The 25,934-nt window shown below is 41.0% G+C and overlaps 1 protein-coding gene across 1 annotated transcript in view; it reads left to right on the forward strand.

Moving 5' to 3' along the window:
* The window catches only part of SLIT1 (slit guidance ligand 1), a 546,950-nt gene that overhangs the window by 75,791 nt on the left and 445,225 nt on the right, over positions 1-25,934 (forward strand). Inside the window, exons 2-3 of the mRNA XM_082269259.1 lie at positions 10,355-10,426; positions 19,138-19,209. Coding sequence (XP_082125385.1) covers positions 10,355-10,426; positions 19,138-19,209 — 144 coding nt within the window. The remainder of the gene's footprint in view (positions 1-10,354; positions 10,427-19,137; positions 19,210-25,934) is intronic.

Here is a 25,934-nt window from a genome sequence, read left to right on the forward strand (position 1 = left end):
AGAACTCTGTGTAATCGTTGGCTGAAATCAGTTGCCAAATTCGTGCTGTTTCCAATCACAGCACAGGTGGGCAGGGGGCACACAACCCCGTCCTCCTGCCATAATATGCTTAGAAACATGTACATTATTTGCACCCGGTCTTCTGGTGTGTGGTCCCTGGGTAAGGCGGCAGTGCTGTCCCCTGTGTGAGAGATATGCTGTTTAATAATGAGATGCCTGGGATGCCTAAATGAGTTGATCCCTCAAACTTTTTTTCCATTCATCTGCAGCCTCTGACCTTTCACCTTTGTAAGTTGACCCCTCCGGCACCACATTCAGCGAGTCTGGAAGGCTCCCATGTAGCACTGTACAGTCTTCATTGTTCATGGTCAATGCATTCTTATCATATGTAGAGGCAAACTCATTTCCGTCTGCCAATGTAACCCAAGGTCAAAATGTCAATGTCAAAAATAAAAACGGCAAAGTAATAATAAAAGATAAAACACTCAGAACAGCTCCCCGTGGTTTATCCCTTTAAAAACTGGCACTTTCTTTTAATAAATGCTGTGAGCTTGAATCCCAGGGCTTTGAGGCCAACTGGAAGCCCCTACTATGCCTCAGTTCATTGGACGGTCTCACATCCTCAATCAAGGAACCGAAGAGGCCTTCCTGAACAGGTGGTTCTCTCGGAAAAGGTATTCCTGAATGGCTGACTAAATATCTACCCTTGTATCTGTCCCATCCTGAGAAGTCCTTTGAGGCTTCCCTAGTAATGTACCTGAGTTGGCTCTAATTATGCCATGGAAAACAAGGGGTGAGTGCAGTGCTAATGCCATGGTCACCTCATATCCTCAATCAAGAGTACCCCATCGGTTCCTTCCAGCACCTTGGCAAGAACCTTAGACCCCAACCATACCTCAATGTAAGGACATTAAACTTATGGAAAATCTCATATTCTCAATCAAGAGTACTGAAGAGGCCTTCCAGCAGAGGTGGTTTTCTTGGAGAAAGTATGTACAGCTGACTACATAACTACCCTGGTATCAGCTCCATCCTGAGAGTTCCTTTGAGGCTTCCCTAGAAATGTACCTGAGTTGGCTCTTATTATGCCCTGGTCACCACAAATCTCATATCCTCAATCAAGAGTACCCCATCGGTTCCTTCCAGCACCTTGGCACAAAATTTAGACCTCAACCATACCTCAATGTAAGGATATTAAACTTATGGAAGATCTCAAGAGTACTGAAGAGGCCTTCCAGCAGAGGTGGTTTTCTTGGAGAAAGTATGTACAGCTGACTACATATCTACTCTGGTATCAGCCCCATCCTGAGAGTTCCTTTGAGGCTTCCCTAGAAATGTACCTGATTTGGCTCTAATTATGCCCTGTTCACCACAAAGCAAAGCACTACCCCTTGCACCCCATCAATTCCTTCCAGCACCTTGGCACAAACTTTAGACCCCAACCGTACCTCAATGTAAGGATATTAAACTTATGGAAGATCTCATATGCTCAATCAAGAGTACTGAGGAGGCCTTCCAGCAGAGGTGGTTTTCTTGGAGAAAGTATGTACAGCTGCCTACATATCTACCCTGGTATCAGCTCCATCCTGAGAAGTTCTTTGGGGCTTCCCTAGTAATGTACCTTATTTGGCTCAAATTATGCCCTGGTCACCACTAAGCAAAACACTGCCCCCTGCACCCCATCAATTCCTTCCAGCACCTTGGCACAAACTTTAGACCCCAACTATACCTCAATGTAAGGATATTAAACTTATGGAAGATCTCATATGCTCAATCAAGAGTACTGAAGAAGCCTTCCAGCAGAGGTGGTTCTCTTGGTGAAAGTATGTACAGCTGACTACATAACTACCCTGGTATCACCTCCATCCTGAGAGTTCCTTTGTGGCTTCCCTAGAAATATACCTGATTTGGCTTTAATTATACCCTGGTCAACACAAAGCAAAACACTACCCCCTGCACCCCATCAATTCCTTCCAGCACCTTGGCACAAACTTTAGACCCCAACCATACCTCAATGTAAGGATATTAAACGTATGGAAGATCTCATATTCTCAATCAAGAGTACTGTAGAGGCCTTCCAGCAGAGGTGGTTTTCTTGGAGAAAGTATGTACAGCTGACTACATATTTACCCTGGTATCAGCCCCATCCTGAGAGGTCCTTTGTGGCTTCCCTAGAAATGTACCTGATTTGGCTCTAATTATGCCCTGTTCACAACAAAGCAAAACACTACCCCTTGCACCCCATCAATTACTTCCAGCACCTTGGCACAAACTTTAGACCCCAACTATACCTCAATGTAAGGATATTAAACTTATGGAAGATCTCATATGCTCAATCAAGGGTACTGAAGAGGCCTTCCAGCAGAGGTGGTTTTCTTGGAGAAAGTATGTACAGCTAAATACATATCTACCCTGGTATCAGTCCTTTGGGGCTTCCCTAGTAATCTACCTGATTTGACTCTAATTATGCCCTGGTCACCACAAAGCAAAACACTACCCCTTGCACCCCGACAAATTCCTTCCAGCACCTTGACACAAACTTTAGACCCCAACTATATCTCAATGTAAGGATATTAAACTTAGGGAAGATTTCATATCCTCAATCAAGAGTACTGAAGAGGCCTTCCAGCAGAGGTGGTTCTCTTGGAGAACGTATGTACAGCTGACTACATATCTCGCTGGGGTATCAGTCCTATCCTTAGAGGTCCTTTGAGGCTTCCTCAATGAAGAACCCGATTTGGCTCTACCCTGGTCACCATGTAGCAGGACGCTACCCTTTCCACCCCATCAACTCCTTCCAGCACTTTGGCACAAACTTTAGGCCCCCAACCAGACCTCAATGTAAGTAAATGAAACTGATGGAAGATCTTATTTCCTCAATCAAGAGTACCAAAGAGGCCTTCAAGCAGAGGTGGTTCTCTTAGAGAGAGTATGTACAGCTGACTACATATCTACCTGGGGTATCAGCCCTTTGAACCTTCCATAGTGAAGAGCCAGATATAGCTCCGTCTTGGTCACTATATAGCAGGACACTACCCCTTCCACCCCATCAATTCCCCCCAGCACTTTGGTGCAGACTGGAAGTACCTACCATGCCCCAGTGGTTTGCATTATGGAAAATCTCACAGCCTCAATCAAGAGAAATGGAGAGGCCTTCCAGCCTCCCGAGGTAGTTTCTTTGAAGAGAGTGTATATGGCTGACTACATATCTACCCTTGTATGAGCCCAATCCTGAGAGGTCCTTTGAGGCTTCCCAAGTAAAGAATGATTTGGCACTAATTATGCCCTGGTCACCTCGCAGCAGGACACTACCCCTTCCACCCCATCAATTCCTCCCAGCACTTTGGTGCAGATCGGAAGTCCATACCATGTCCCAGGGGTTTGCAAGGATATTAAATGTATAGAATATCTCACATTCTCAATCAAGAGAACCAGAGAGGATTTCCTGCAAAGATTGTTCATTTAAAGAGAGTATTTATGACTGACTGCATATCTACCCTTGTATCAGCCCCATCCCGAGAGGACCTTTGAGGCTTCCCTAGTGATGAACCTGATTTGGCTCTACCCTGGTCACCATGCAGCAGGACACTACCCCTTCCACCCCATCAATTCCTCCCAACACTTTGGTGCAAACCCAAAGCCACTGCCATGCCCCAGTGGTATGCAAGGATATTAACCTTATGGAAGATCTCATATCCTCAATCAAGAGAACCAGGGAGGCCTTCCGACAGAGTTTGTTCATTTAAAGAGAGTATTTATGACTGACTGCATATCTACTCTTGTATCAGCCCCACCCCAAGAGGACATTCTCCTTCCACCCCAATCAATTCCTCCCAGCATTTTGGTGCAGATCGGAAGTCCATACCATGTCCCAGGGGTTTGCAAGGATATTAAATGTATAGAATATCTCACATTCTCAATCAAGAGAACCAGAGAGGATTTCTGGCAGAGATTGTTCATTTGAGTATTTATGACTGACTGCATATCTACCCTTGTATCAGCCCCACCCCAAGAGGACCTTTGAGGCTTCCCTAGCGATGAACCCGATTTGGCTCTACCCTGGTCACCATGCAGCAGGACACTACCCCTTCCACCCCATCAATTCCTTCCAACACTTTGGTGCAGACCCGAAGCCACTGCCATGCCCCAGTGGTATGCAAGGATAAAAACCTTATGGAAGATCTCATATACTCAATCAAGAGGACCATGGAGTCCTTCCGGCAGAGTTTGTTCATTTGAAGAGAGTATTTATGACTGACTGCATATTTACCCTCGTATCAGCCCCATCCCAAGAGGACATTCTCCTTCCACCCCATCAATTCCTCCCAGCATTTTGGTGCAGACCCGAAGCCACTGCCATGCCCCAGTGGTATGCAAGGATATTAACCTTATGGAAGATCTCATATCCTCAATCAAGAGAACCAGGGAAGCCTTCCGGCAGAGATTGTTCATTTAAAGAGAGTATTTATGACTGACTGCATATCTACCCTTGTATCAGCCCCACCCCAAGAGGACATTCTCCTTCCACCCCATCAATTCCTCCAGCATTTTGGTGCAGACCTAAAGCCACTGCCATGCCCCAGTGGTATTCAAGGGTATTGAATTTATGGAAGATCTCATATCCTCAGTCAAGAGAACCAGGGAGGCCTTCCGGCAGGGATTGTTCATTTAAAGAGAGTATTTATGACTGACTGCATATCTACCCTTGTATCACCCCAAGAGGACATTCTCCTTCCACCCCAATCAATTCCTCCCAACACTTTGGTGCAGACCTGAAGCCATTGCCATGCCCCAGTGGTATGCAAAGGTATTGAACTTATGGAAGATCTCATATCCTCAATCAAGAGAACCGGTGAGGTCTCCCGATACAGTGTTTCTTTGAAGAGAGTATTTATGATTTATGACTATGACTATGACAATTGTGCAGTCGTGCAATGCTGTACCCAAATTAAATTTGACGTCCTTTTTTCCTACAAATAGAGCTTTCTTTTGGTGGTATTTGATCACCTCTTCGATTTTTTATTTTTTGCGCTATAAACAAAAAAGAGCGACAATTCTGGGAAAAAAAAATATATATATATTTTTCACGTTCTGCTATATAACATTCCCAATAAACAAACTTCTAGAATTTAAGAAACTCAGGTACTTTGGTGCATTTTTTTTTTTTTTTTTGCAGCTTCACAACAACTAAGTAAATCTCTATTTCATAAATAATAGGTAATTTTCGAAACGAGATTGAATTGAGAATAGAGGGTTGGTTGCCCTCAATCTCCTTATGTCTAGCTTGTTTATAAACATGTACCTTTGTATGATATGCTGATAAACTTACTTTGTTCTTCTTGTTCATTGAAACAATGTTCATCTATCTTTTTTATTGATTTTATTACGTTATTCCCCCCCATATTTTTATGATCAGGGATGGAGGCATCTAGCCCCATTGGGCAGAGCCTCATATAAAGTCCCACCCTCTGAACTTTTGTTCAATGTTCATCTATCAATGTTTATACATTTACCTATGTTATGTTTTGATATACTTTTCAATAAACTTTTATTGTGAAAAAAAAAAAAAAAACTTTAAAAATCGAATTTTTTCCAAATTTTAGGCCAATTTGTATTTTACTACATATTTTTTGTTAAAAAAAAAATTAAAAAAAATAATTTTTTAAGGCTTTCTTTATTTTTTTTGTTCATCTAGTGATCCAGTCAGCCAGCCTGTTGTTTTTCAAAAGAACAAGCTCTTCTCTAAATGTATCATTTAACATTGTTGAGACAAACCATTTACCACTGACAGTTATCAGCTTTTATTTATTCATGTAAAATATGGGAAAATACACTTATTGGGGAAAAAAAAAAATCCCAATAAGTATTTTGATTGGTTTGCGCAAAAGTTATCACGTCTACAAACTAGGGCAACGATTTATGTCATTTTTTTTTTTTTACTAGTAATGGCGGCGATCATTATATTTTTTTTTATATTTTTATTTAAACAGTTGATGAATTTAAAAGTGTTACACTTTTTTTTTTATATTATAAACTAAAACCGATGACCGAATAAAAAAAGATTATACTATAAGTTCTTTTTTTTTTTTTTAAATCTCCTTTTATTAAATTTTTTATAAGCAACAAGTCATACAGACCTAAAAAAGAAGAATAATCACAATATCAAAATTTATGCTCTATAGTAAAAAAAAAAAAAAAAAAAGAGAAAAAGAAAGAAGAAAAAAAAAGAAATAAATAAAAAATATGTGCTGGATTAGGCTTGGGCAAATTTCAAGGGACGTGCGTGTACCCAGTGCCAAAAAGAAAAATTGCTTGTCTGCAAACTTTTTTTTTTTTCTTTTTTTTTTCTGCTGTTGTCAGTGGAAATCAATGTTTTTTTACTTCTCAAAAAAAAGTGCCTTTTGGCTCGTACCGGCAGTCCTAAATTCTACATTGATGTGTACAACCCTGCATTAAACCCCCCCTGTAAACCATACTTGGTAGCACACAGCCAGGACTAAACCCGTCATAGGAATTGGGAAGCTTCCATTGCTGACCTCCTTCTGACCACCGGCTACACCGACCTGGATGGGGTGCAGATTAAAAAAAAAAGTCAGAGAAAGGTCGGCAATTCTGATTGGCTTGTTTTAGGTCAGCGACCCAACGTATTGAGTCAAGAGGATCAGCATGACAACCGGACAACTAGCATTTTAACCACTTCTGGACCGGAAGGATTTGCCCCCTTAATGACCAGGCCATATTTTGCGATTCGGCACTGCGTTACTTTAACGGACAATTGCGCGGTCGTGCGACGCTGTACCCAAATAAAATTGATGTCCTTTTTTACCCACAAAATAGAGCTTTCTTTTGGTGGTATTTGATCACCTGTGCAATTTTTTTTATTTTTTGCGCTATAAACAAAAAAATAGCGACAATTCTGAAAAAAAAAAAAAAAACAATATTTTTCACATTCTGCTATATAACAATATATATATAAATAAATATATAAATAAATAAAATAAAAAAAATCAATTTTTTTTAACATTTCAGGCCAATTTGTTTTCCGCTACATGTTTTTGATTAAAAAAAATCCCAATAAGCGTATTTTGATTGGTTTGAGCAAAAGTTATAGTGTCTGCCATATTTTGCGATTCGGCACTGCGTTACTTTAACGGACAATTGCGCGGTCGTGCGATGCTGTAACTAAATAAAATTGATGTCCTTTTTTTTCCCTACAAATAGAGCTTTCTTTTGTTGGTATTTGATCACCTGTGCGATTTTTTTATTTTTTGCGCTATAAACAAAAAAATAGCGACAATTCTGGAAAAAAAAAACAATATTTTTCACATTCTGCTATATAACAATATATATATAAATAAATATATAAATAAATAAAACAATTTATCTAATTTTTTTAACATTTTAGGCCAATTTGTTTTCTGCTACATATTTTTGATAAAAAAAAATCCCAATAAGCGTATTTTGATTGGTTTGCGCAAAAGTTATAGCGTCTGCCATATTTTGCGATTCAGCACTGCGTTACTTTAACTGACAATTGCACGGTCGTTCGACGCTGTACCCAAATAAAATTGATGTCCTTTTTTTTCCCCACAAATAGAGATTTCTTTTGGTGGTATTTGATCACCACGGGAGTTTTTTTTTTTTTTTTTTTGCGATGTAAATGAAAAAATAGCGAAAATCTTGAAAAAAAAAACAATAATTTTTAATTACTTTTATTTTATATTATTTAACCACTTTAAGACCAGAAGGATTTACCCCCCCCCCCCCAATATAAATGAAAAAATCTTGAAAAAATAACCCAATAATTTTTAATTATTTTTATTTTATATTATTTAAGACTGGAACGATTTGCCCCCTTAATGACCAGGCCATTTTTTTGCGATTCGGCACTGCGTTAATTTAACTGACAATAGAGCTTTCTTTTAGTGGTATTTGATCACCTGTGCGATTTTTTTATTTTTTGTGCTATAAACAAAAAAATAGCGACAATTCTGAAAAAAAAAAAAAAAAAAAACGATTTTTCACATTCTGCTATATAACATTCTCAAAAAAAAAAAAAATTAATGTTTTTAACATTTTAGGCCAATTTGTTTTCTGCTACATAGTTTTGATTAAAAAAAAATCGCAATAATTTGATTGGTTTACCCAAAAGTTATCGCGTCCACTTACTACGGGAAAGAGTTATGTAATTTTTATTGTTTTTTTTTTTAGTTTTTACTAGTAATGGCGGCGATCTGCGATTTTTAGCGGGACTGCGACATTGCGGCGAAAGATCGGACCCCTAACTGACATTTTTGACACTTTTGGGGGGGGGGACCAGTGACATTACTACAGTAATCAGTGCTAAAAATATGCACTGTTACTGTACTAATGACACTGGCAGGGAAGGGGTTAACACTGTGGGTGATCAAAGGGTTAAATGTGAGCCTAGGAGAGTAATTCTAGCTGTATGGGGGCGTGGCTTGTGAAATGACCATAGAGACCTGTGTTCCTATATAGAAGGATCACAGGCGCTCTGTGATCAATCCAGGGAGAAGAACGGTCAGCTGTGTTTACTACAGCTGACCGTCCTTCTCTCTCAGCGGAGAACGATCGCGGCTGTCAGGCAACAATCAGAGCCACCTGACCCATGCATCGGCTTCCCCGCCGTCGACTGGGGGCGAAAGGGCGCCTAGCTCCCTGCTCTCGACTAATGTAGCCCTACGTCGGTTTGCCTGGGGGAGCCGCACTGCCGCAGTAAATACACGGCGTGTGGTCGGCAACCGGTTAAAGCGGCATTAAACCTAAAAGCAAACATTTATTATATTGCAGCTTACCAATTCTTAGATGTGATGGCCGCATTAGTTTTCTTTTTTAAGGCTTTCTTTCTTTCTTTTTTTTTGCTCATCTAGTGATCCAGTCAGCAAGTCTGTTGTTTTTCAAAAGATCAAGCTCTTCTGAAAATCCATCATTTAACATTGTTGAGACAAACCATTTACCACTGAGAGAGATCAGCTTTTTTTTTATTCATGTAAAACCTTTATCCCAAAAGAGAAAAAAAAAACAGTTTGCTGTAACTATTTATAAAGTCTGAGCTGGAGTTTTGCTTTAATGTGTTAGTGTATTTAAATCTGCTCAGCGGGGGATCGATCCGCCGATCCCCCGCTGAGCAGGCGGATGACAGCTCCGCCCCGGCTCTGTGTGCAGAGACGGAGCTGTCAGGGTCCCCGCTGTTCTCTACGGGGGAATCGGATGAGAACGGACCGTCTGTCCGATCCCATCCGCCAGACGGATGGAAAATAGGATTTCCATCCGTCCAGATTTGACGGACAGGATGGATCGGATTGGATGGCAGCAGACATCCGATGCCCCATAGAGATGCATAGGGGCATCCGATCAGATCCGAAAAACTGACAGGGACCGGATCTGAATGGTCCGCTAGTGTGAAAGGGGCCTAACACTCTCTTCTCCCCCCCCCAGACTGCCAATGCTGCTGTCCAAAGGGGCCCCCCATGTTCCTTCATCCGGAGTGGGGGAGGGGGGGGTGCACACTAAAACAGGAGGTGTGTTACTGGTCAGATTACCAAGTGAAAACAGAGGTAAAAAAATCTAAAAAAGAAAACGAATGCAGCCACCCCATCTAATGATTGGTAAGCCGCAATATATGGTGGTTTTGGTTTTGCGTTTAATACTGCTTTAAGGAGAGGTCAGTAGGGGCAATATTATTATATTAATATGTATGTATGTGTGTATATATATATATATATATATATATATATATATATATATATAATATTTTTTTTTGTTTTTAAATAATATTTAATTAATATTGTTATATGTATCATTATGCCTGTGCTGAGGAAGAAGTAAAATGGTGATGGTCATGATGAGGATGATTATTATTATAATATGCAATAATATTATCATGCAGTATGTAAAATAATTATTAATATTAATAATAATATAAAATATATTAATAACATTAATATATGTAGTGCAATATTATTGTTATTATTATAGTTGTTTCTATTGTTTTTTTAATATGACTATTTTATGCGCTGTTATAATTAATATTATTATTATTACTATTGTTATTATTAATATTCCTATTACAAATGATATTAATATTGTTATATATATCATTATGTCTGTGCTGAGGAAGTAAAATGTATGACAAAGAGTTAACCCACAAAGCATCTCCTTTATGATTATGAATGAGGTTGATTTTTTCCCCAGGTCATGCTGTCTGCATGGATTTACAATTCGCATAGTCTGATGTTTTCTATCTGATGTGGATTCTTTGTGATTTTAATACAATGTCTGTTAGTGAAAAAAATTGAGCTAAAAGTTTTATTTATTTTTTCCTTTTCTGCAGAGAACTGAATGGTAACAATATCACTCGTATCATAAAGAACGACTTCTCTGGCCTCAAGCAGCTGCGAGTCTTGTGAGTCTCCTTTCCCTCTTTGATACAGAAAAATGTAATGCATACAAATGAATGTGGAATAAATACATACTGTAAAAGATTTACATGTATTCATAGGAACTTTAAAAAGAGCATTTCTATCTGTGAAAAACCAATTTTGGGAAAGTAAATCTCATTACACTGCAGATTCCAACACAGGGGGATGATGAAATCTTCCAGTAATGATGGTAAGGAGGATAGATACGAGTCATTGTTCGCGGTCACTGCTTTGCTCGGTGATTCTGGCATTGCTGGACAAAAAACTTAATTCCCAGCAGAGATTTTCCAGCCTGTTGTACATTTCCAATACGGTTGTACCTGTGCTCATTGATGCTTATCAATAAAGTATCTTAACCCAAATCCAAAAATATATTTTATTGCAGCAGTCTTTAGATATGGTGGGTTCAATAGTTTTCTTCTTTCAGGCTTTTTTTTTTCCTTTTATTTTCACCTGGTAAGTTTGTGAATACCAGAAAATTGTATCAAATATTTACCATAATTTTCCTTTCCTGTTGCCTATCCATGGCAGCATACAAGTGACCTGGAAGCATTCTGTATACAGCCATGGAAAGGCACCAACAAATCTTACAATTCTATCATATAGCTACAGTAATCTTTTCCTGGAGTCTATCCATGGCAGCATACTGGTGACCAAGCTACATTCCATTCCCTGCAATGTAAGCACCAGCAAACCGTAAAATTGTTTTAAATTCTTACCATAATTTTTGTTTCCTGGTGCCTATCCATGGCAGCATACTGGTTACCCTGTATGCTGCCATGAAGACACCACAAAAACAGAAAATTGTATCAAATATTTACTGTAATTTTCCTTTCTTGGTTCCTATCCATGGCAGCCTACATGTGACCCACTAACATCCCGTATACTGCCACGTAGGCACCAAGAAGCAAGAAAATTGTATCAATTACTTACCATAATTTTCGTTTCCTGGTGCCTATCCATGGCAGCATACTGGTTACCCTGTATGCTTCCATGTAGGCACCACGAAAACTGAAAGTTCTATCAAATATTTACTGAAATTTTCCTTTCTTGGTTCCTATTCATGACAGCATACAAGTGACCCACTAACATTCTGTATACTGCCACGTAGGCACCAAGAAGCAAGAAAATTGTATCAATCACTTACCATATTTTTCCTTTCCTGGTGCCTATCCATGGCAGCATACAGGTGAACAAGCTACATTCCCTATGCTGCCATGTAAGCACCAGCAAACCGTAAAATTGTTTTAAATTCTTACCATAATTTTCGTTTCCTGGTGCCTATCCATGGCAGCATACTGGTTACCCTGTATACTGCCATGTAGGCACCACGAAAACGGAAAGTTGTATCAAATATTTACCATAATTTTCCTTTCCTGGTGCCTATCCATAGCAGCATACTAGTGACCTGGAAGCATTCGGTATACAGCCATGGAAAGGCACCAACAAATCTTACAATTGTATCATATAGCTACAGTAATCTTTTCCTGGAGTCTATCCATGGCAGCATACTGGTGACCAATCTACATTCCATATGCTGCCATGTAAGCACCAGGAAACTGTAAAATTGTTTTAAATTCTTACCATAATTTTCATTTCCTAGTGCCTATCCATAGCAGCATACTAGTTACCCTGTATACTGCCATGTAGACACCACGAAAACGTAAAGTTTTATCAAATATTTACTGTAATTTTCCTTTCTTGGTTCCTAACCATGGCAGCATGTAAGTGACCCACTAACATTCTGTATGCTGCCACGTAGGCACCAAGAAACAAAAAAATTGTATCAATTACTTACCATAATTTTCATTTCCCTGTGCCTATCCATGGCAGCATATAAGTGACCCACTAACATTCCCTATGCTGCCATGTAAGCACCAAGAAACCGTAAAATTGTTTTAAATTCTTACCATAATTTTCGTTTCCTGGTGCCTATCCATGGCAGCATACTGGTTACCCTGTATGCTGCCATGAAGACACCACAAAAACAGAAAATTGTATCAAATATTTACTGTAATTTTCCTTTCCTGGTTCCTATCCATGGCAGCATACAAGTGACCCACTAACATTCTGTATGCTGCCACGTAGGCACCAAGAAACAAAAAAATTGTATCAATTACTTACCATAATTTTCCTTTTCTGGTGCCTATCCATGGCAGCATACAAGTGACCCACTAACATTCCCTATGCTGCCATGTAAGCACCAAGAAACCGTAAAATTGTTTTACATTCTTACCATAATTTTCCTTTCCTGGTGCCTATCAATGGCAGCATACAAGTGATCTGGAAGCATTCGGTATACAGCCATGGAAAGGCACCAACAAATTTTACAATTGTATCATATAGCTACAGTAATCTTTTCCTGGAGTCTATCCATGGCAGCATACTGGTGACCAAGCTACATTCCATATGCTGCCAGGTAAGCACCAAGAAACCGTAAAATTGTTTTAAATTCTTAACATAATTTTCATTTCCTGGTGCCTATACATGGCAGCATACTGGTTACCCTGTATGCTTCCATGTAGACACCACAAAAACTGAAAATTGTATCAAATATTTACTGTAATTTTCCTTTCTTGGATCCTATCCATGGCAGCATACAAGTGACCCACTAACATTCCGTATGCTGCCACGTAGGCACCAAGAAGCCAGAAAATTGTATCAATTACTTACCATAATTTTCCTTTCCTGGTGCCTATCCATGGTAGCATACTAGTGACCTGGAAGCATTCGGTATACTGCCACGGAAAGGCACCAATAAATCTTACAAATGTATCATATAGATACAGTAATCTTCCTTTCCTGGAGTTTATCCATGGCAGCATACTGGTGACCAATCTACATTCCATATGCTGCCATGTAAGCACCAGGAAACCATAAAATTGTTTTAAATTCTTACCATAGTTTTCATTTTCTGGTGCCTATACATGGCAGCATACTAATTACCCTGTATGCTGCCATGTAAGCACCACGAAAACGGAAAATTGTATCAAATGTTTACTGTAATTTTCCTTTCTTGGTTCCTATCCATGGCAGCATACAAGTGACAAGCAACAAAAATAGTTTTAAATTCTTACCATAATTTTCATTTCCTGGTGCCTATCCATGGCAGCATACTAGTTACCCTGTATGCTGCCATGTAGACACCACGAAATAGAAAATTGCATCAAATATTTATTGTAATTTTCATTTCTTTCCTATCCATGGCAGCATACATCCCATATGCTGCCACATAGGCACCAAGAAGCAAGAAAATTGTATCAATTACTTACCATAATTTTCCTTTCCTGGTGCCTATCCATGGCAGCATACTAGTGACCTGGAAGAATTCTATATACAGCTGCGGAAAGGCACCAACAAATCTTACAATTGTATACTGTGCTGGTGACCAAGCTACATTCCCTATGCTGCCATGTAAGCACCAGGAAACCGTAAAATTTTATCAAATACTTACCATCATTTTCCTTTCCTGGTGCCTATCCATAGCAGCATACTAGTTACCCTGTATGCTGCCATGTAGGCACCACGAAAACGGAAAGTTGTATCAAATATTTACTGTAATTTTCCTTTCTTGGTTCCTATCCATGGCAGCATACAAGTGACCCACTAACATTCCGTATGCTGGCATGTAGGCATCAAGAAGCCAGAAAATTGAATCAATTACTTACCATAATTTCCTTTCCTGGTGCCTAATGGTGACCAAGCTACATTCCATATGCTGCCATGTAAGCACCAGGAAACCGTAAAATTGTGTCAAATTCTTACCATAATTTTAGTTTCCTGGTGACTATTCATTACAGCATACTAGTGACCCAATACAATTTATTTTATCTTGGTGTCAATGGGAGGAATAGTGTCCCATCATTGGTGTCAGTTGAATGAATAATGCCCCATCATTGGTGTCAGTGAGAGGAATAGTGCCCTATCATTGGTGTCAGTGAGAGGAATAATGCCCCATCATTGGTATCAGTGGGAGGAATAGTGCCCTATCATTGGTGTCAGTGGGAGGAATAGTGCCCCATCATTGGTGTCAGTGAGAGGAATAGTGCACCATCATTGGTGTCAGTGAGAGGAATAGTGCCCCATAGTGGGTGTTAGTTGGAGGAATAGTGCCCCATCATAGGTGTTAGTGGGAGGAATAATGCCCATCATTTCTGTCAATGGGAGGAATAGTACCCTATCATTGGTATCAGTGGGAGGAATAGTGTCCCATCATTGGTGTCAGTGGGAGGAATAGTGTCCCATTATGGGTGTCAGTGGGAGGAATAGTATCCCATTATGGGTGTTAGTGGGAGGAATAGTGCCCCATCATTGCTGTCAAAGGGAGGAATAGTACCCCATCTTGGTGTCAATGGGAGGAATAGTGTCCCATTATGGGTACCAGTGGGAGGAATAGTGTCCCATTATGGGTGTCAGTGGGAAGAATAGTGCTCCACCATTGGTGTCAGTGGAAGGAATAGTGCCCCATCATTGGTATCAGTGGGAGGAATAGTGCCCCTATATTGGTATCAGTGGAAGGAATAGTGCCCCATTATTGGTGTCAGTGGGAAGAATAGTGCCCCGTGATTGGTATCAGTGTGAGGAATTGTGCCCCATTATTGGTGTTAGTGGAAGGAATAGTGCCCCATTATTGGTGTCAGTGGGAAGAATAGTGCCCCTATATTGGTATCAGTGAGAGGAATAGTGCCCCATTATTGGTATCAGTGGGAGGAATAGTGCCCCATCATTGCAGTGGGAAAAAAATTGCCTCAAGGGCTAGACAGGGGCGCATCCAGCCCCCGGGCCTCAGTTGGGAGACCACTGCCATTAAGGACTTCTATGACTTCCTCTCTTGCTGCAGTGCTGCTGCAAAATAGCGCCACCTGCAGGGGACAAAGTAGACTGCCCCTGCCTACAGGTGTTCCTGGTAGTGTTCAGCGCCTGTCCAATCACAGCCTACCATAGACTTTGACAGGCTGCCCTCAGTGTGTAACGGGCCATAACCGTTTATGATATTCTGTATTGTGGATGTGATAATGTGGTCACTTTTTATGAATGCATTGTGAAGCTTCCCTTTAATGGGCAATGGCACCAATTTCCTTCTAATAGACTCGCTGTCTGTTATGCATTTGCATGCTGATAAAACAATAGCCTGTAAATTAATCAACCCCCCCCCCCCCCCCCCCATGAAGCGGAACATTGTACTTCCCAGAAATTGAAAAAGTAACACAAATGTTCTGAGAATTGTTTTGTCACCACGGATGGTAAATAACAAGTCGCGTCTTTCTACCGCTGGGACATTCATTAGCAATTAACGATTCAGACATTTGACACATTGTGAACATTTTTATATTTATAGCGTGGGGTTAGTATTTCCATAAAAGGAACATTTTAAAGTTTTAGCTATAAGTAGTTTGGTTACCGAAATCCAATGACTGGATCCATGGAGACATCTTCTTTGAGTTGATCCTCTTGCAGCTCAGTTTTCATGATGCGGCTTTTAATGGTGTTATCAATGTACACTACAGGTCAAAAGTTTTACAATGCCCCCATTTTTTCATTTTGTATTGAAATTTGCGCAGTTTAATGTCTTAATGTACTCTGAAAATAAAGCACAGAGCACTTAAATGATTGGATGTGAAACAGAAATCATCAAATCGCTTTCTTTAACCACTTCTGGACCCCCCTTAATGACCAGGCCAGTTTTTGCGATTCAGCACTGCGTTACTTTAACGGACAATTGCGCGGTTGTGCGATGCTGTACCCAAATAAAACTGATGTCCTTTTCTCCCCACAAATAGAACTTTCTTTTGGTGGTATTTGATCACCTCTGCAATTTTTATTTTTTGTGCTATAAACATATATATATCAGATGATCCCCTGATGACGTCAGCACGGACTGACGAAACGTGCGTCGGGAGCGTGAAACCGTAGACTTCCGGGTTGGTGGAACGCAGGCGTGGAGCGGCGTTCATTCATCCAGCTACCGTGATTTATCCATGACTGTACAAAGCGATTTTACATTTGGATTGTAGTAAGTGCATTACTTTCAATAAATGCTCGATTGTATCGATTTACTGCACCATGAGAGCTTTCTTGTTGCTTTCCTACATGTCCTGTATTGGGATCTTATATCTGGTCTGAATGCATATCCCTGCTGGTGAGGGAATTTGAAGCGGAGGATCGGTTTAATAAGTGGATCATTGTGTCTGTGTGACCCCCTATAATCAAGGGGGTCATATATTTCTGGTAAGAAGTACCTTGTAAGAGCACTGGGTGAAAGTGTGGAGGTAGAGGCTTTGCAATCACTCCTATCAAATCTATGCTTCTATCAAAAAATGTTGCTGCTAACCACTAGACTTTTTTATTGATATTAAGCACTTTTAGAATTTTATATTTATTTATTTGCACAAGCACACTTTATTGAGACACCAATGTGTTGAGCGCAATATATTCACTATTTTCTATTATCAAAAGTTATCGTGTCTACAAACTAGGGGAGAGATTTATGTCATTTTTATTTATTTATTTATTTTTACTAAGTAATGGCGGCGATCTGCGATTATTAGCAGGACTGTGACATTATTTTTAATGAGTTTCCATGCACCATTTCTTTTTTTCTTTTTTATGTTGACCCAAAAAATCTGGACTTGTTACCAGGGGCTGCAAACACATTAAAATACATGAAAAATGTGTCAAAAAGTGTTTTCTTGAAGCCCATTGACTTCACATATTTATTAATTTTGAAGCCAATGATAGTCAGGGAACTAGCTTGGTTAGAGGGAGAGGTCAGCCATGACAGTTGGGGAGCTATGATGATAACAGCGAGAGGTCAGCCATGACTGCTAGGGAACTAGCATTATTAGAGGAAGAGGTCAGCCATGACAGTCAGGGAACTAGCATTATTAGAGGAAGAGGTCAGCCATGACAGTCAGGGAACTAGCATTATTAGAGGAAGAGGTCAGCCATGACAGTCAGGGAACTAGCATTATTAGAGGAAGAGGTCAGCCATGACAGTCAGGGAACTAGCATTATTAAAGGAAGAGGTCAGCCATGACAGTCAGGGAACTAGAATGATAAGAGGGAGAGGTCAGCCATGACAGTCAGGGAACTAGTATGTTTAGAAGGAGAGGTCAGCCATGACAGTCAGGGAACTAGTATGTTTAGAAGGAGAGGTCAGCCATGACAGTCAGGGAACTAGAATGATAAGAGGGAGAGGTCAGCCATGACAGTTGGGGAACTATGATGATAACAGCGAGAGGTCAGCCATGACTGCTAGGGAACTAGCATTATTAGAGGAAGAGGTCAGCCATGACAGTCAGGGAACTAGCATTATTAGAGGAAGAGGTCAGCCATGACAGTCAGGGAACTAGCATTATTAGAGGAAGAGGTCAGCCATGACAGTCAGGGAACTAGAATGATAAGAGGGAGAGGTCAGCCATGACAGTCAGGGAACTAGTATGTTTAGAAGGAGAGGTCAGCCATGACAGTCAGGGAACTAGTATGTTTAGAAGGAGAGGTCAGCCTTGTCAGTCAGGGAACTAGCATGATAGGAGGGAGCGGTAAGCCATGGCAGTCGGGGAAGTAGCATGTTTAGAGGAAGAGGTATGTCATGACAGTTGGGGAGCTGGCATGTTTAGAGGAAGAAGTCAGTCGCGACAGTCAGGGAACTAGCATGTTTAAAGGGAGACATCAGCCATAACTGTTTGGGAACTGTCATGTTTAGAAGGAGAGGTCAACCATAACAGTCAGGGAACTAGCATGATTAGAAGGAGAGGTCAGCCATGACAGTCAGGGAGCTAGCATAATTAAAGGGAGAGATCAGCCATGACAGTCAGGCAACTAGCTTGTTCAAAGGGACAGGTCATCCATAACAGTTGGGGAACTAGCATGTTTAGAGGGAGAGGTTAGCCATTACAGTCAGGGAACTAGTATGTTTAGAAGGAGAGGCCAGCCGTGACAGTCAGGGAACTAGCATTTTTAGATGAAGAGGTCAGCCTTGACAGTCAGGGAACTAGCATGTTTAGATGAAGAGATCAGCCATGACAGTTGGGAAAACTAGCATGATAGGAGGGAGAGGTGAGCCTTGACTGTCGGGGAACTAGCATGTTTAGAAGGAGAGGTCAGCCATTACAGTTGGGGAACTAGCATGTTTAGATGAAGAGGTATGTCATGACAGTTGGTGAGTTAGCATGTTTATAGGAAGAAGTCAGTCGTGACAGTCAGTGAACTAGCATGTTTAGAGGGAGACATCAGCCATGACAGTCGGGAAACTAGCGTGTTTAGAAGGAGAAGTCAGCCATGACAGTTTGGGTACTGTCCTGTTTAGAGGGAGAGGTCAACCATAACAGTCAGGGAACTAGCATAATTAAAGGGAGAGGTCAGCCAACTAGCATTTTCAAAGGGACAGGTCATCCATAACAGTTGGGGAACTAGCATGGTTAGAGGGAGAGGTTAGCCGTGACAGTTGGGGAACTAGCATGGTTTGAGGGAGAGGTCAGCCTTGACAGTTGGAGAACTATCATGATAAAAGGGAGAGGTCAGCTATGACAGTCAAGGAACTAGCATGATTAGAGGGAAAGGTCTGCCATGACAGTCAGGGAACTAATATGTTTAGAAGGAGAAGTCAGCCATGACATATTTTATCATTAAAGCATTGCATTGACGTGTATGTTGTTGCAGTGGGACTTACAGATGTTTTCTATTTTGTTCCCAGGCAGCTGATGGAGAATCAGATTATTAGCGTGGAACGTGGAGCTTTTGATGACATGAAGGAACTGGAAAGGCTGTGAGTGTTCATATTCTGTGTCATTATTCTTCTTATCATGTTCCTGGATTACCTGGAGACAGTTGGCTCATTCTACACCACCACCAACTACTTTTCAGACTTTGTGGGAGCTATCATTGGTGATGGCCTCCTGTACCTCTAGGGAATACACTGTGGTGTACATCAGAGGTATAGAGGAAGATACAGAGAACAAGTTTATGGTACACTAGTTCATCATTTCTCAGTTGTTTTACAGGGATCACCTGCTAATGAACAGTGGTAATAATAACGTGAAAAAAGTATATTAATGGCCAGAAAACAAAATTGAGGTGACCCTTTACATTAGTGGTCAGTGGAAGAGGGGTCCCCTTAAACTGTTGGTCGGTAGGAAAGGTGTTCCATTCCATTGGTAGTCAGTGGGAGAGGTGTTCCATTCCATTGGTTGTCAGTGGGAGGGTTTTTCCCCCTTTAATTGGTAGTGAGTGGGAGAGGTGTCTTCCATTGGTGGTCAGTGGGAGATGTGTCCCCTTCTCTTGGTGATCAGTGGGGTAGTTGTCCCCTTCCACTTGTGGTCAGTGGGAGAGATGTCCCCATCCATTTTTGGTCAGTGGGAAAGGTGTCCCCTTCCACTGGTGGTCAGTGGGAGAGGTGTCCGCTTCCATTGGTGGTTAGTGGGAGACGTGTCCCCTTCCATTGGTCGTCAGTGGGAGAGGGTGGGAGAGGTGTCCGCTTCCATTGGTGGTTAGTGGGAGACGTGTCCCCTTCCATTGGTGGTCAGCGGAAGAGGTGTCCCCTTCCTTTGGTAGTCAGTGGAAGAGGTGTCCCCTTCCATTGGTTGTCAGTGGGAGAGGTGTCTGCTTCCATTGGTGGTCAGTGGGAGATGTGTCCCCTTCCATTGGTGGTCAGTGGAAGAGTTGTCCCCTTCCTTTGGTAGTCAGTGGAAGAGGTGTCCCCTTCCATTGCTCGTCAGTGGGAGAGGGTTCTTCCTTCCATTGGTAGTCAGTGGGAGAGGTGTCCCCTTCCTTTGGTAGTCAGTGGAAAAGGTGTCCCCTTCCATTGGTGATCAGTGGGAGAGGGTTTTCCCTTCCATTGGTAGTCAGTGAGAGAGGTGTCCCCTTCCATTGGTGGTCAGTGGGAGAGGGTTTTCCCTTCCATTGGTAGTCAGTGAGAGAGGTGTCCCCTTCCATTGGTGGTCAGTGGGAGAGGGTTTTTCCTTCCATTGGTAGTCAGTGGGAGAGGTGTCCCCTTCCATTGGTGGTTAGTAGAAGAAGTGTCCCCTTACATTGATCGTTAAAGGGAGAGTTGTTACCCTAATTTCCATTGTCATCGAGGATCAGGATCTAACTTGAGAGCTGCCACTAAACAATAGGCATGAGTCTAGCCTGCTGCTTCCTTAACCGCTTCCATACAGAGCAGTTAGACACCCTTCCTGCCCAGACCAATTTTCAGCTTTCAGCACTCTCACACTTTGAATGACAATTGCTCAGTCATCTTATATGTATGGGTGGTTCCTGCGCTATCTGAGGATATATATTTTTCCCTTCTTACTGCTGCACCACAGTACTGGTACCAGGAACCAGTTAATACAATGTGTACAGTTTAGGTGGGTGATGCGCTTCAGAAGTGAATATAAAGAAAAAATATAATAAATGTAGAAACTGGCGTGATAAAAAGTGTTCTAGTGATAAAAAGTGTTGGTGTTGATTAATAAAAGGTGATCCAATACTTCATTTATATCTCATATATATATAACAATACAAGTAAACTATTCAGTTGTCTTCAATACAATAAAGTGCTGAGTGTTTATACTTTCCTAAAAAGTATCAAATAAATAAACCGTAGACAAGATAAAAATGAAAATACTTCAAAAAGAGATACAAAGTGCTGTGTGCTCATTTGCTTAAATCAAGAAATAAATAAATAAATAAAGTGCTGTGTTTATAGTGTCCATATATATAAAGATCCAAAATCAGATGTCATTCCCTTCGATATCATTAAATAAAACAAGGTGCTCTCATGCAAAGTATGGGTGTTGTGACTTTTTGCCTCCACCAGGTGTCACATCTAGGTGCTCTATCTTCTCACCTTAATAAGGTGTATATTGCGCCTGTATACAAGCTTAGCCTCCGAATATCATATGGGCTTTATTAATTCCGATATCTTCCTCCACTTCCAAGTGTTTCCTGTCCTGTCCTGTTTAGTATTTAGGGGTGCATACACTTTCCATCCATATCGTGGCCTCGGGCTCAGTAAAAACATAGGGCAATCATGGTGCAGTATGTCAAATAAGATATTTTATTAAAAAGCGTAGTTGCACTTACAATTTGTAGATCATTTCAATGCGGGTAAAATCTCAATGCAGCGTGGGGAGCGTTATCGCTCCGATCTCTAACGTCACTTCCGGTAGTCTGGCGGCTCCTCCTACGCGTTACGTCACGTCACGTGACTTCCTCAGGGAGTGGGAGACTCCCTGAGGAAGTCACGTGACGTGACGTAACGCGTAGGAGGAGCCGCCAGACTACCGGAAGTGACGTTAGAGATCGGAGCGATAACGCTCCCCACGCTGCATTGAGATTTTACCCGCATTGAAATGATCTACAAATTGTAAGTGCAACTACGCTTTTTAATAAAATATCTTATTTGACATACTGCACCATGATTGCCCTATGTTTTTACTGAGCCCGAGGCCACGATATGGATGGAAAGTGTATGCACCCCTAAATACTAAACAGGACAGGACAGGAAACACTTGGAAGTGGAGGAAGATATCGGAATTAATAAAGCCCATATGATATTCGGAGGCTAAGCTTGTATACAGGCGCAATATACACCTTATTAAGGTGAGAAGATAGAGCACCTAGATGTGACACCTGGTGGAGGCAAAAAGTCACAACACCCATACTTTGCATGAGAGCACCTTGTTTTATTTAATGATATCGAAGGGAATGACATCTGATTTTGGATCTTTATATATATGGACACTATAAACACAGCACTTTATTTATTTATTTATTTCTTGATTTAAGCAAATGAGCACACAGCACTTTGTATCTCTTTTTGAAGTATTTTCATTTTTATCTTGTCTACGGTTTATTTATTTGATACTTTTTAGGAAAGTATAAACACTCAGCACTTTATTGTATTGAAGACAACTGAATAGTTTACTTGTATTGTTATATATATATGAGATATAAATGAAGTATTGGATCACCTTTTATTAATCAACACCAACACTTTTTATCACTAGAACACTTTTTATCACGCCAGTTTCTACATTTATTATATTTTTTCTTTATATTCACTTCTGAAGCGCATCACCCACCTAAACTGTACAAATTGCTCAGTCATGCTACACTGTAACCAAATAAAATTTTTATCATTTTTTTCACACAAATAGAGCTTTCTTTTGGTGGTATTTGATCACAACTGGGGTTTTTTTGTGATATATGCAAAAAAAGAGCAAAAATTTTGAAAAAAAAAACACTTTTTTTTAGTTTCAATTATAAAATTTTGCAAAAAATTAATTTTTCTTCATACATTTGGGCCAAAATGTATACTGCTACATGTCTCTGGTAAAATTAACCCTAAATAGTGTATATTATTTAGTCTGTGTGAAAGTTATTGAGTCTAGAAGCTATGGTACCAATTACTGAAAATTGATCACACCAGATGTACTGACTGCCTATTTCCTTTCTTGAGGCCCTGAAATGTCAGGACAGTACAAATACCGCCCAAATTACCCCTTTTTGTAAAGTAGACAGTCCAAGGTATTTAGTAAGAGGCATGGTGGGTTTTTTGAAGTTGTAATTTTTTTCCCACAATTCTTGGGAAAATGAAGAAAAAAATTTTTTTTTTCTTTTTTTTCCCACAAAGTTGTCAATTTATAAGCTATTTCTAACACATAGCATGTACACAGCAAAAATTACACCCAAAAATACATTCTGCTACTCCTTCCGAGTATGGCGATACCACATGTGTGAGACTTTTACACAGCATGGCCACAAAAAGAGACTCCACGTCCAAGAAGCACCTTCAGGCGTTCTAGGAGCATAAATACACATAAAACTTTCTTACTACCTATCACACTTTTCAAGGCCCTAGAGCACCAATACAATGGAAAAGTCCACAAAATGACCCCATTTTGGAAAGCAAACACTCCAACGTATATTCTATGAGGCATTATGGGTCGTTTGAACATATCATTTTTTTCCACAGGTTTTTGGAAAATGTGGGAAAAAAATGAAAACTTTTTTTTTTTACACAAAGTTGTCAATTTATAGGATATTCCTAACACATAGCATGTACACAGCAAAAATGACACCCCAAAATACATTCTGCCACTCCTCCTGAGTATGGCAATACCACATGTGTGAGACTTTTTCACAGCCTAGCCATATAGAGGGGCCCAACATCCAAGGAGCATCATCATGCATCCTAGCCACTTGCCTAGGCCTATTTTTGACATTTGGTGTTTACAAGCTAAAATCAGTTGTTTTGCTAGAAGACTGCTTAGAACCCCCAAACATTATATATTTTTTTTTTAGCAGAGACCCTAGAGATTAAAATGGAGATTATTGCAATATTTTTTATCACACCGTATTTGCGCAGCGGTCTTCCAAACGCAATTTTTTTGGAAAAAATTCACTTTTTTTAATTAAAAAATAAGAAACCAGTAAAGTTAGCCAAATTTTTTTCCATAATGTGAAAGATAATGTTACGCCGAGTAAATAGATACCCAACATGTCATGTTTCAAAATTGCGCACGCTCACGGAATGGCAACAAACTTTGGTACTTAAAAATCCCCATAGGCGACAATTTAAAAATTTCTACAGGTTGCCATCTTTGAGTTACAGAGGAGGTCTAGGGCTCAAATTATTCCCCTTGCTCTAACGATCGCGGCGATACCTCACATGTGTGGTTTGAACACTGTTTACATATGTGGGCGGGGTTTCCGTATGCGTCGCTTCTGCGCGCGAGCTAACGGGGACAGGGCGCTTTAATTTTTTTTTATTTTTTTTTTACTATTTATTTTATTTATTATTTTTTATTTTTACACCGTTTAACAAAAAAAAAAAAAAAATGGATCATTTTTATTTCTATTACAAGAAATGTAAACATTACTTGTAATAGAAAAAGGCACGACAGGACCTCTTTTTTGTGAGATCTGGGGTCAAAAAGTCCTCAGATCTCACAAGTACACTAAAAGATAGAAAAAAAAAAAAAAAATATTATATAAAATGAAAAAAAAAAAAAAAAGGACCTTTAAACCGGTTGCTAGGCAACAACATTTTCCGTAGCTCCGGTCCTCCAAGACCATAGAGTCAAGTGAGGGCAAGCTTGCCCTCACTCGACATACTGTCTGTGAGGATCCGGGACCGGATCGTTTTCCCCGCTGCTGGCGGGTCCGGTAAGCGGGGAAAAGGACCGGACGCGGCGGGAGGGGGGGGGGGCACCTCTTCCGCCATCCCGGAAGGGTGATCCCACGGCGAATCCACCGCTGGGACCACCCTTATCGGAAATCCAACCGTCCACCGTTTAAAAAAATACCAGGGTTATGGCAGCTATCTGCTGCCATAACACCGGTATTTAGGTTTAAACGGAGGACGTATATAAACCTTTTTGGACTTGGACATGGTGGCTGTATGAAGGGTGACAGGTACTCGGGTACTTTGTTGGGCAGGTGACAGGCAGGTGACAGGTACTCTGGTACTGATGAGCAGGTGGCAGGTACTCGGGTACTCTGATAGGCAGGTGACAGGTATTCGGGTACTCTGATGGGCAGGTGACAGGCAGGTGATAAGTACTGATGAGTAGTACTGATACTGATAGGTGATACTGTACTGATGGGTACTGATGATCAGTACTGATACGTGATAGGTACTGATGAGTACTGATGAGTAGTGATGGGTACTGATGAGCAGGCGGCAAGTACTCGGGTACTTCAGGGGTCAGGTACTCTGATGAGCAGGTGGAAGGTACTCGGGTACTCTGATGGGTAGGTGACAGGTACTCGGATACTCTGATGGGTAGGTGACAGGTACTCAGGTACTCTGATGACGGGTACTTCGTTGACAGGTACTCAAAGTACCCGAGTACCTGTCATCAGAGTACCTGAGTATCCGTCATCAGAGTACCCGAATACCTGTCATCAGAGTACCCGAGTACCTGTCATCAGAGTACCCGAGTACCTGTCATCAGAGTACCCGAGTACCCGTCATCAGAGTACCCGAGTACCTGTCATCAGAGTACCCGAGTACCTGTCATCAGAGTACCTGCGTACCTGTCATCAGAGTACCTGCGTACCTGTCATCAGAGTACCCGAGTACCTGTCATCAGAGTACCCGAGTACCTGTCATCAGAGTACCCGTCATCAGAGTACCTGAATACCTGTCACCAGCCCATCAGAGTACCCGAATACCTGTCACCAGCCCATCAGAGTACCCGAGTACCTGTCATCAGAGTACCTGATGGGCTGATGACAGGTACTCGGGTACTTTGATGGGCTAGTGACAGGTACTCTTTATTGGGGGGGGGGGCAATCAGTGTGTTTAGTGTGCACTGTAATCGGTAACTAGCTGTTACCACACTCTCTTCCTCACACAGGATCAGTGTGTGAGGAGGAGAACACGGTGACAGCTAGTTACCGTGTTCTCTGTTGACATTTGTGACCGGCTGTGATTGGACACAGCCGGTCACGTGGTAAAGAGCCAATTTCATTGGCTCTTTACCTAGATCGGGGATCGAC

The sequence above is a fragment of the Pelophylax lessonae genome, assembly GCF_965119305.1.
Source record: "Pelophylax lessonae genome assembly, chromosome: 9".
Taxonomy (NCBI): Eukaryota; Metazoa; Chordata; class Amphibia; order Anura; family Ranidae; genus Pelophylax; species Pelophylax lessonae.